Source organism: Acipenser ruthenus, unplaced genomic scaffold (assembly GCF_902713425.1).
Source record: "Acipenser ruthenus unplaced genomic scaffold, fAciRut3.2 maternal haplotype, whole genome shotgun sequence".
In the NCBI taxonomy this organism is placed as follows: Eukaryota; Metazoa; Chordata; class Actinopteri; order Acipenseriformes; family Acipenseridae; genus Acipenser; species Acipenser ruthenus.
Window position 1 is genome coordinate 22,368 of NW_026708275.1, and position 11,306 is coordinate 33,673.

Sequence of the window (11,306 nt, forward strand, 5' to 3'; positions counted from 1 at the left end):
TTTTCATCATATCATTTATTTTGGGACAAACATGGTCTTAATCTCAGTTCAACTGGATTTTTTATTGGTTTTGTTCATTTACATTTTTTTAACTGAAGACCTGCATGGAAATCACTAGACAGTGCAGCCAAACCCCAACAAGCAAGATCTCATCCCTGGCTGTCTGTCTGCAGTCAGAACGAGTGGTTCACAATAGCCATCAACGTGATGGTAAACGTTACACAAAGATAACTACCAATGTTTCCAAGCTAGTACTTCAGTTTGAAGCAGCGAAGAATTTACAGTTCTATAAAATAAAATACAAATGAGGAAAAGCAGTAGATAATGAAAGTAATGTCAGACACAGGACCCAGCTAGCACACTGACCACACACTCAAACTCACACAGACAGACGCACGCACTTCTTTGTTTACCAGTGATTAGGGAGGATGCTTACTTAAAAGTACAAACATGGGTTCAAAGCCACTTAGGCAACGATTCAGACTTTTTAAGTTATGTATAAATAAAACGATTAAAACAGAATATTGGTGGTTTGGGAGATGAAGGCGTTAACAATCTCAAACGGCGTGCTGCCACTTTTTATTTTCTGTTACGATTTCAGTCAGAAGCAACAAACACTGCTTTAGATATACTGAGGCAGAGAAATGAATCTTCAGTAGCTGCAATACTGCCTGGGAATGGAAGGTGGCGTCACAGGACCGCTGTCTGTAACAGAAGCAGTAAAATCTCCACTCAGCTGCCAAAGAGAATGGGGGTGCTGCCCCCAAGCGGTCAAACTGTAAGCTTGCAGCTCAGACATACTGCTGCTTTTTCTGAGCCTGGGAGGCCAGGTCCTTGGCTTTCTCTGTAGCAGCCAGAGCCGTCTCCTTTACTTTGTCTGTTGCTTCTTTAGCTGTTTCCGCCAGCGTCCTTGAAGGAGTACCCCCTGCACAGAAAACCAGCCTTCAGTAAAACACATTGCTGCTGTAGGGATGCAGCTGAAGCACACTTATGAACAGAGCTGCGCATCTGGAGAATGCATATTCTTCCTCTATTATTAGCACTTCCTTACCTTGCATTTTTGCCAGGATGAATTCAAACCCCTTCATGGTCTTTGTAACGCTGCTCTTAAACCTGGCTAGGCCAAATTCCTATGCAAAAAGAAAAGGAGAGGCGACTAAATTAAAATAACCTGCGACTCAAGGTGTGCAAAAAAAAAAAACACACTCCACCTTTGTGTTTGTTGTACTGTCCTATCATCTAGTTCAAATATGATGGATTAGTCAACTGAGTTCTGATGAGCTGGCTGGTCTTGACCAAGGCAAGTTCCAAATCATTAAGTGCTGTAACCTTTGAGTGACTTAAACCAGACTGATGGGTGTATCAAACTGGTTTACCCCCAAGATACAGCCTTTAAAATGATCATGCAGTGGAGTGCCAGTATTGTGAAAAAGCAGGTGACGCACAGTTAGTGCAACAGCACCTGCTCTGCAAAGTTTGTGTTTCTGCACTCACTCACCTGAAGAGCTCTGGAGAGGCCAAACAAGTTGGATGAAATCCAAGCCTCTCGCTTGATCTCAGTCCAGCTGTTATTGTCGGGGTTCACTCCATAAACACAGCGTTCCTCCACCGCCTGCAACGGCCAGGGACAGAGGTGTTACTGTATGAGCTGCACACACACACACAGGAACATCTAGCTATTACACAGTACAACGAATACCCTCCCAGGCACACTTCTGAAATGTCTGTTAAAAGAATGCTTGCATTTAGATCTGCTGGTCCAGTGGATATAAACAGGGCAGGTGTTCTGACCATGTAGCGCGCGTGGCTGATGTTCCAGGTGAAGGTGGTGAGGGTCCTGCTCTGGGGGTCCACGATGGAGTCCTCGATGACGTAGGCAGAGCGCGCCATGTTGGAGGGGAGGTACTTCTCAGTCCAGCGGGGCGCCCGGTTGGTCTTGGTCAGCAGCCTCCTGGAAATGAGTCGGTTATCTGGGGTGACCTCCCGGAAGAGGATATCCTCAGTGAGGACATGCTTACTGCAAAGGGGAGGAGAGCAGAGGCACGTTTAGAGCACTTATCCTAAAAAACAAAACAGTTTGATAATATTTTGTTTTATAATATATATTTTTATATTTTCACGAATGTTATTCAAAAGAAAAATGGGTAATGCTTTATTCAGAGTGGCATAAATAAGTATTTAATTGATCTGCAATTACCCATGTGCTGAAGTGGAGTTCCATGTCAATAAGCAGTCAATAGAGACGCCTTGCATGTGTGGAGCTATCATTAGACTGTTGTCTGAGTTCATATTTGATAGGACTTGTGCCCAGCCCTGTTACACAGGAATGCTGAGCTGAAGGTACCTGTAGGGGTTTGGATAGCGCTGCCAGAACGCCACAAACACTTGGTCCCACGAGCTCTTCAGAACACTCAGCCCCAGAAAATACTTCACCATTGCCCCCTGGATACCGGAGCCCACCAATCACGAGAAAGCAGGGTTTTAACGTCACAGGAGATGCTCCTTAAGAACTAGAGATAGCTAACAAAAAGCATAATAATTAATAGTAATAAGAGTTTAATACACAAACAATAGCACAAATGTAAGTGCATGCTTTGGCTAATCTCATAGAAAAATGTTTCAGCTGCATTCAACACACAGAGGTAGACACACAGTGCAAGACACACAGATGATATAAATCATGTTTCCTACGCAACTGAAACGATTTGTCTTTATAGTTTTGTTAAATAATATGAGACAAATAATATGGATGATGTAATCAGAATTAAGAGTCTCTTTTAGGTCATATTCTTACATTTCTGTAATACACCGCAATCGAATTCCAGACAAGCCGATCTCCCCAAACTCTCAGTCGATTTTTTTTTTTTTTTTTTTTTTTTTAAGAACTGACTTATTCACTTTCGTTTGAAATACCCGACCCTTCTCCCAGTGCCAGTGACACGCTGACCTCCTCATTAATATTGAGGACCGTGCTCAGCGGCACAAACCAATCACGTGATGAAACTCGCCGTTTTGGAGATTTCCACGTCACACTGCAGCCACGCCCACCTGCTTTGCAGGTATTATCATGTTTTTACACAACACATGAGATTCCTGCTTGACGGGTGTGGTGATGTGTTCACAATTTTAACACCAAGCAAGATGACCGCTCCGATCTCAAAAGCCTCTAGCGCCGTCTCCTCTAACACCTCCAGCCGCTGTGAAATATCAGCACATCACACCATCGTATTGCAACGTAATGGTTATTATTAGTATCAGTGAACTATGACACAAACATCACTATACTCTACAGCACCGCGATATTTCATTATAATATAATTTGCGATGTGGAGATAGCACAGTAGAAGTTTGACTGAAATGAGTCATCGCGGCAGTTTTAAATGAATATTATAACGTTCTCTGATGTCAAATATTGTCTTTGCATTCACAGCCAGAAGAATGAATGACTCCCTCGCTGTAGGTCACATATCCCAGGCATCACGTGTTAACATTACGCTACACATGTAGTCCTGTTTTTATTTGCCACGAACCCAGCGTTTACTGTTAATATAACACGTATGTCCTCCCCGTCTTCTACTTTCGATAATGATTTAGTCACCTCCTTACCTACACCATGAGTGAAGTTTGTAAACTGGTTCTGCTGAGCGAAGAAACTCCAGCAAACACATAGCAGTCTTGAAACAGGAAACAGAAAACGGTCGAATGAGAGGAGAGTTCCGGTAACCCTTGGAGATACCATAAACACCACATTAAAATGTGAGGTAGAGCGGCAGGAAGTTGTTGGGAACTTGCGCCCTCTTGTGGCGAGACTGGTAATGAAGCCCTGGTTTACATAAGAACTTAAGAACATAAGAACATAAGAAAGTTCACAAACGAGAGGAGGCCATTCAGCCCAGCTTTCTTGTTTGGTTGTTAGTAGCATATTGATCCCAGGATCTCATCAAGCAGCTTCTTGAAGGGTCCCAGAGTGTCAGCTTCAACAACATTACTGGGGGTTGGTTCCAGGCTCCCACAATTCTCTGTGGAATATTTTTCAACAGAAAAATCCATATGCTAGTAAACTTAAATAAATGAGAGCAGAATTCAGTGGCACTGGTATTTTAACATTTATTGACATTTCTAAGTGCTTTCCATACACTGGAACATATACAGTACAAGGCATGTTTCAAAGCATGGTTTACTCACTCTGCATGTATTTTATAAACAGAACAGGTGTGGTGTTGCTGTACGAAACCCGGAGCACTGGTCCAATTCATATACTTTATTAAAAATACAGAAACATCAAAAGCTCATATAATCATTTCGAACAAGGAGTTTCTTCTGTAGATTCCTATTATGAGTGAAGCAAGTACAATATATATATATAATATATACAAAATAAATACAAAATATTTCAAATGGAAATCAGAAACAGTCAGGGCTTTTTACTTATACAAACAAATGCATTTCGTTTTTAGTTTACAGTTTGGATTTTTTTTTTTTTACCTCTTTCCAAAGCCTTTTTTTCCATGAGATTATAATGATAATTGTGCTGTCAAGCAGGGGAGGAATGACAGACGCTAATAGCTTCTGCATGACTCTGCTGACTGCAAAGTGTAACTAAACATGACTGCTACTTTGGCACTATGAAAAATGAATCTGAGAACAGTGCTATCACACTTTGGGGTCATTTGTCTGAGAATGAAACACCTTGTACATTTGTGGTCCTTTTTTTTGTGGTCCATTTAATTTAGTTTGTTTTCTTTCAGAATATTCTCCAGCTCTTCTGTTAGTCAGCTTGTCAATGAGTAAACTGAGAAACCATCCCCTCAGAAGAACCAGCCAAAGGATGAAGGGACTGTGTCCTGGATGAGATTCTCTGGTGCTTGGCCGTGGAAACAGATACGCCCTGGCGTAGGCTTGTCTCTGTCCCACATGCATGCTTCAGGAACATCACCCCCAGGAGAGGTTAACACATCCCGAATACTTGGAAGAAGATCAGAGCTAGGCAGGGATCAGAGGCGAGCAGAATCACAAATAACCAAACTCACCCACACAGCTATGCAAATCAATAAAAGGCGGACAGCATACATTTCTAGAAACAATGAAGGCACTGTGTTCGAACGAGGTGGATCTTGTCTGGTACCCATGGCCTAAAGCACTGTCTCAGTTCATCACTGCTAATGGCCCTACCAAGGAAGAAAAACGAAAGACAGAAATAGACATTTGATTAAAATAAACACATGGGGAAAAAATAAAATAGAATGCCAAGGGCCAGGATGATGGAAGTAGAAAGAGTAGAAGAGAAATCTAATGATAATAAAAACAAGTGACACATCAAATAAAACTGCAATGTAGAACCAAATCAGCGTTGTACAGCACACTTAAAATCAACATCCATTGAAAGTGAGATGATTATACTGATGAGATGAAGATGCTTCTAGCATTTGAACATTTTTTTCTTCATCAGAAAGCTGCTTTCCAAAGAATATTAAGCTGAGGGAACACAAAGCCACTTTGTAGCTCGGAACTTGGTTTCAGAAAACTTAGTTTCAGAGGCCACGGCATGGCACACCCAGGGAGACTTGGGGTTTGATACAGCAAAGCTGCCTCAAACTAGGTCTCCTGGTTACCTGGAACCAGGTTTCAAGCCACTGTTCCCTCAGCTTTACAAAGCCTAAACAGCTGTGGGAGGGTGGCCATTGCTGGCGCCCCACTTGTGACTGCTGTTCAGCATCACGGTCTGGAAGGTGTTGAGCCTGGTCCTCATCGAGCACTCCAGGTGGATGGCCTCAGGCTTGTGCTCGCAGCGGAAGAACATGAGGAAGCCGTTGCGGTAGTTCTTGTTCATCCAGCCGTAGAGCAGCGGGTTGACGAATGTGGAGCACATGGCGATCACGTGGAACACTGTGTAGAGGAGCTTGTACTCCTCAAACTTCATGATCAGGTCCAGGTCACTGGCCAGCTGGAACACGTGGAAGGGCAGCCAGCACACCCCGAAGACCACCACCACCATCACCAGCATCTTGGTAGTCTTTCTCCGGCGGTAGTGGCTGTCGCTGCGGCTACAGGGGCTCACGTGGTTCTTCAGCTTGATCCAGATGCGCACGTAGGCATAGCTGATGATGCTCAGAGGCAAGACGTACTGCAGGAGGAGCATGGAGAGGCTGTAGATGGTGCCGTCGCGGTTGTTCCCGTGAGGCCACTTCTCGGAGCACACTGCAATCCTCAGGTTGATGGAGGGGATTTCCTCGTACCTGTACTCTCGGAAGATGGCCAATGGTCCAGCCAGGATGGCCGCCACCAGCCAGGTAAGAGCGATGACGACAAAGCTGGTCCGTACAGAGACGCGTTGGCCCAGGTGGAAAACGATACAGCGGTGCCTCTCCAGGGCGATGACTGTGAGTGTCAGGGTGGAGACGTGCACGCTCAGGGCCTGGGAGTAGGGCACCAGGTGGCACATAACGGCTCCGAACTTCCACTCGTCCAGCAGGGTGTACACCAGCGTGAAGGGCAGGCAGAGGCTGTCCACCATGAGGTCTGCCAGGGCCAGGTTGGCGATGAAGTAGTTGGTGACTGTCCGCATGTTCTTGTACTTGACGATCATGTAAATCACCAAGGAGTTGCCGACGAGCCCCAGCAGGATGATGAGTGAGTAGGCTGCAATGAGGGTGATCTGCACACCCAGGAGCTTGGTGATGTCTGCGATGCGGAAGCCCGTGCCACCGCTGGCCAGGTCCCTGTTGTGCCGTCTTGTAGAGCTGTTGGATGGATCAGAGCGGACCATGCTGGAAATCACTTCCAGCCGGGACAGCCAAGCCCCTAAGCGGAGACAGAAACAGTTGGTTAGGTTAGTTGTGAAGTTGTGTTGGTGTCATTCTTTATTTGTATAGCTTCAGACTACAGCCTTAATGTTACTGCAGTCAATCCTAATGGTACTGTAGTCAATCTTGTTGACCACATTGAAAAACCTTTTAGACTAATTATGACCATTTTGCTGTTTTGAGCACATTATGGATTGTTATGCCAACTTTATTTTTAGTGCTGATACCATTTCACTCTATTTGGCATAAGTGCTCGTTACAAAAAGGATATTGCTGCTCTAGAAAGAGTGTAAAGAAGAGCGACCAGAATTATCCCGGGTTTAAAAGGCATGTCGTATGCAGACAAGCTGAAAGAATTGAATCTATTCAGTCTTGAACAAAGAAGACTACGTGGTGATCTGATTCAAACATTCAAAATTCTAAAAGGTATTGACAATGTCGACCCAGGGGACTTTTTTGACCTGAAAAAAGAAACAAGGACCAGGGGTCACAAATGGAGATCAGATAAAGGGGCATTCAGAACAGAAAATAGGAGGCACTTTTTTACACAGAGAATTGTGAGGGTCTGGAACCAACTCCCCAGTAATGTTGTTGAAGCCTTCAAGAATCTGCTTGATGAGATTGTGAGATCAATAAGCTACTAACAACCAAACGAGCAAGATGGGCCGAATAGCCTCCTCTTGTTTGTAAACTTTCTTATGTTCTTATGTTCTTTTGTATGTGACATGGCATCAGATTTCATGAGATAATGTTAGTATCTTAAAAAAAATGCAAAACATGGATAAATGTTTACAACTTATTGTGGTCCACGTTTCGTACTTTAGAAATCAAATTGTTTATACACCACTTTCAATTTGGCTGCTACTAAAAAAATACAGTATAATACTGAGCCAAACATATAATAATATATGTTTGAGAAAAGTGATCTACAAGAACTGGCAGCAATACTTTTGGATTATGTCTGTTGAAAACCTGCAGACGGGCGACAGTTGGGTTTAGAAAGTATTGTATTTGAGGACTGAGTGCTATAGTGCTATGGAAACCAACACATCATCCTGCATCTAGCAGACCTGACAGATGCTTTTAAAAAATAAAGAATAAAAAACTATTTTAAAAAAACCTGCAGGACTTGCAAAGACACTTTTCCTCACAACTCACAGGATTGTGTTTGCATTACAATTGAAGAGAGAGAGAGAGAGAGAGAGAGAGAGAGAGAGAGAGAGAGAGAGAGAGAGAGAGAGAGCAAGAGAGGGAGAAAGCAGGGCCATCATTACCAGAGCTCTGACTCATAGTTGCCATGGCAACATTTGGTTTACCAGTGTTAAATGTCACTTAACTAGAGACAGGAGACAGACACACTTTAAAAACCTATTGGAACAGTAAATGGTCTGTACCAGAAGAGTGAAGTGAAAAAAACAATCCTAGAATGCGCCAGCCAGCACCCCAGGCACCTGCCTGCATACAGAAAAGAATGATCTCCACAAAGCGTGCACATTCAAACAGGGGACAGTGCACACAGACATCAGCAACTAGTCCTAGGCTGAAGGGTTAAAGCAATGTCAATCCACCCAATATAGGACCCCAATAGCCAAGCACAGCACAACACCGTCTCCTGAAACAAAGTAGTTCTGTTTAGCGCAGAAGAGAGCACTCCTTGTGCCCTATTCCGACGGGAGTGCTCACACGCTCACAGTCATTTCTTGCTGCATGCACAGAAGAGTCCTGCAGGTATACAAACATGTATCCTGCAGGGAGTGAGCTCTTATCTGGCCCGCACTGCACAGCATCCAAATGAGTCAATTAAAGTGTCACTATGGGTTGATGAATGGATTGTTGTTCTCCGAGTCTGATAAGCAGTGTAGTTCAGTGGTAAGAGCTGAGGTCTGTGGGGGTCAGTGTAGACTGGTTATTGAATATTAACACAGGAGTGCAGTGCTCTAGTGGATAGAGATGGTAGGAGTGCAAGCAGCACTGCGGTCTGGTAAAGTTATTTAAATACCTTCAATGATTAGATCATCAAAACAAAATGTAACAGTGCATGTCACTTGCTTTAGGGTGTTTCTGTCAGCAGAACTATACAGGAGGGTTCATGCTTTTTGAATGGTTTAAATGATGGTGATATTTAGATCAGTTGAATGGATTGGATACTTAAGCAGAACTAAGCTGTGAGAGCTTCACAGGTGCAGTAATGGGGTTCTTGGACAATAGCTTGCAGGGGATGTTGCAACCAGCTAAGCCAGAGAGCTGCAACACCAGGCTGCCTGGAGAGACCCTGCATGGGACAAGAAGCAATTGCTCATTGTAAAAGGTCATTGCCTCAACAGGTCCTTCATTACAAGGCTTGGTTATTGATTCCTGGACCCATGGGTCCTACATTCATATATTTATGCATGCACTGTGGCAAGGTGCTTTGCCTGCATTGGAAACGATGCCCCGTAGAGTTCCATAATGAACTGTGTGTGTTTGAAGAGACAGCTACCTGGGTGCCGTCCTGTCTGACACTAGCAGGACTCAGCAGAGTGGTCTGATTTCTGCAGCAGTTTATGGAGACTGGACAATTAGCAGCCTGAAATGCTCTCAAGGAAACAGGTCTTATGGATCTGAGTCACAAATATCTGGAATCAGAAAGGCACAGAAACAGACAGGAAATCAGTCGTTGATAGGGAGTTTGCTCCGATAGTAAGGCTTGTTTTTCCTGATCCTGTTTGCTATGCTGTAACAGCAATGTGTTCAGTACATCTTTTGGTATCACTTTCCTTAACCTTTTTTAGATTTTAAAAAAAAATCTTCACGTGAACTTTATGTTGTACAATTGTCTTCCCAAGATAAATATATGCGTTATAAAACACAGGATAGATAGAAAACTTAACATGGATCAACACAGGCACTGAGCCCATTTGTCAAATAAATGTGCACACGCCGTGTTTGTAATTTGCATGTATTAGTATATAATCGATACTGATTTCATTCTGCAGAACACGCGCCTATTGGACATCAGCACCATGGACAGCAGGCTGGTATTGATCAGAAACGACAGAGAACTGGGTGAATTCATTTTACATACATATACTTTTAATTATAAACAAAAAAAACAAGAAAACGAGGTCTGTAAAAAATGAACTGTTGCAAATGACTACATAATAAATAAAGGAGAATAGTTTACAAACTGTTTATAACCAATTTAGTGCAGTAATGTATTATAACAGCCACACACGCGTTGAGATATCACTTACGTAATCCCCTTAATACTGTGACGAACAAAAAAAGATTACTAATATAAATATTAGATAAAAATGTCAAAACAAATGCTAAAAATGCGCTGCTTAAGATTTCTTTAGAACTTTTCAAAATTTATTTCCAGTGTATATTCCAGCTCAGGTTACTGTGTCATTTATTTTTTAAACGTGAAAATATTTAAGGACTTTCCGTACATGTAGGTTAGTTTTTCGGTGGCAGCTTTTAAAATGGAAATGTCCGTGTTCGTACCCACGCATGCTCCCGGCTCAGTGGATTACAAGGTTAAAATATCAAACAACACAATCCACATATTCGAGTCTGATGATGATGATTATTATTATTATTATTATTATTATTATTATTATTATTATTATTATTATTATTATTATTATTTGTTTTACTAAATAAAGCAATTCTAAAAAGGTAACTATAATAATACCTAGTCAGTATTAACTACTGCTCTTAAACTTATTAAGCAGCGGTAGTACACTTTGTTCAATTTGTACAACATCATAAAGTTCACAAACTTACCTAAAGTTGCGTTATCCAGAGTGTTTTTTGTTACAGTTTCTTATATTAAAAGAAGTATTTCTGATTGTTTCTTCCAAAAGCGCACTTACTCGAGAAGCGCACGTGGTCACTGAAAGAGCACTCTGCCAGTGTTGTCTTGTAATACAAGCCCACCACCCTCCTCCTCGTCAATGAGCACAGTGCAGGATTAAACCGAGACTGAGACGTGGCTCCGCGGTGAGACAGTGCGGGGAAGGTAAGCCGCCAGAGCAGGTGCGGACGGGACAGAAACGCACCGCATCCAGAGAGTTGCAATCTGCGGTGTGCGCGTTCGCCGCGGAGGGGACTCTGCAGCCCTCAGCGAATCAGAGGCGTTTTCATACAACGCGTCTGCTGCGTTGCTCACTAAACTCAGACTCCTGTATAAGTGACTGTTCAGTGTCCCATCCTTATGTGTGATGCATTATCTCCACTGTACAACAATACATATCAATAGATCATTTAAAAGACATAACAAAACAACTCACTAGGAAACGATGTATTACACTGTGAATAATGCATTTTTTTTTATATGGTAAGGGATATTTTAAAATCTTTTACTTCTATATTCTTGGACTGGTGCCTCCATCAAGCTGGTCCATATTACAAACTGACTGAACCCTTTTGTCTTCTCTTCTGTTTTGTTTTTAATAATTGAGGTGTTTTGGATCTGCTAAATGATACAGCATGCATACTCCGCCCAGCCCAGCCCTCGGA

The 11,306-nt window shown here is 42.8% G+C and overlaps 2 protein-coding genes across 5 annotated transcripts; both read right to left on the minus strand.

The window, feature by feature from the left end:
• Positions 1-3,731, minus strand: LOC131730515 (PRELI domain-containing protein 1, mitochondrial-like). 4 transcript variants are annotated; one of them, XM_059020573.1, is made up of 6 exons: positions 3,607-3,731; positions 2,345-2,520; positions 1,792-2,017; positions 1,499-1,612; positions 1,052-1,130; positions 1-925 (listed from the first exon to the last, which is right to left on the minus strand). In XM_059020573.1, the coding sequence occupies exons 2-6, from the start codon at positions 2,434-2,436 to the stop codon at positions 792-794; spliced, it is 645 nt and encodes a 214-aa protein (XP_058876556.1). In that variant the 5' UTR covers positions 2,437-2,520; positions 3,607-3,731; the 3' UTR covers positions 1-791. The 4 variants fall into 4 exon arrangements, with proteins under 4 accessions (XP_058876556.1, XP_058876553.1, XP_058876554.1 ...); XM_059020570.1 differs by having other exon boundaries at positions 1,744-2,017; XM_059020571.1 differs by having other exon boundaries at positions 1,744-2,017; positions 3,611-3,713.
• Positions 3,732-4,098: 367 nt separating this feature from the next.
• npy7r (neuropeptide Y receptor Y7) lies at positions 4,099-10,840 on the minus strand. The gene is made up of 2 exons (XM_034052334.3): positions 10,572-10,840; positions 4,099-6,801 (listed from the first exon to the last, which is right to left on the minus strand). Exon 2 carries the CDS (start codon positions 6,764-6,766, stop codon positions 5,657-5,659), a length of 1,110 nt encoding a protein of 369 aa, XP_033908225.2. The 5' UTR covers positions 6,767-6,801; positions 10,572-10,840; the 3' UTR covers positions 4,099-5,656.
• Between the last annotated feature and the right edge of the window lie 466 nt (positions 10,841-11,306).

Coding starts and splice junctions, on each gene's coding strand:
- LOC131730515 (XM_059020570.1), bottom strand. CDS start 2,436: ATGGTGAAGTATTTTCTGGGGCTGAGTGTTCTGAAGAGCTCGTGGGAC. Junction 2,018..2,344: donor CGCTATCCAAACCCCTACAG/GTACCTTCAGCT, acceptor TCCCCTTTGCAG/TAAGCATGTCCTCACTGAGG. Junction 926..1,051: donor CATCCTGGCAAAAATGCAAG/GTAAGGAAGTGC, acceptor TTTTCTGTGCAG/GGGGTACTCCTTCAAGGACG.
- npy7r (XM_034052334.3), bottom strand. CDS start 6,766: ATGGTCCGCTCTGATCCATCCAACAGCTCTACAAGACGGCACAACAGG.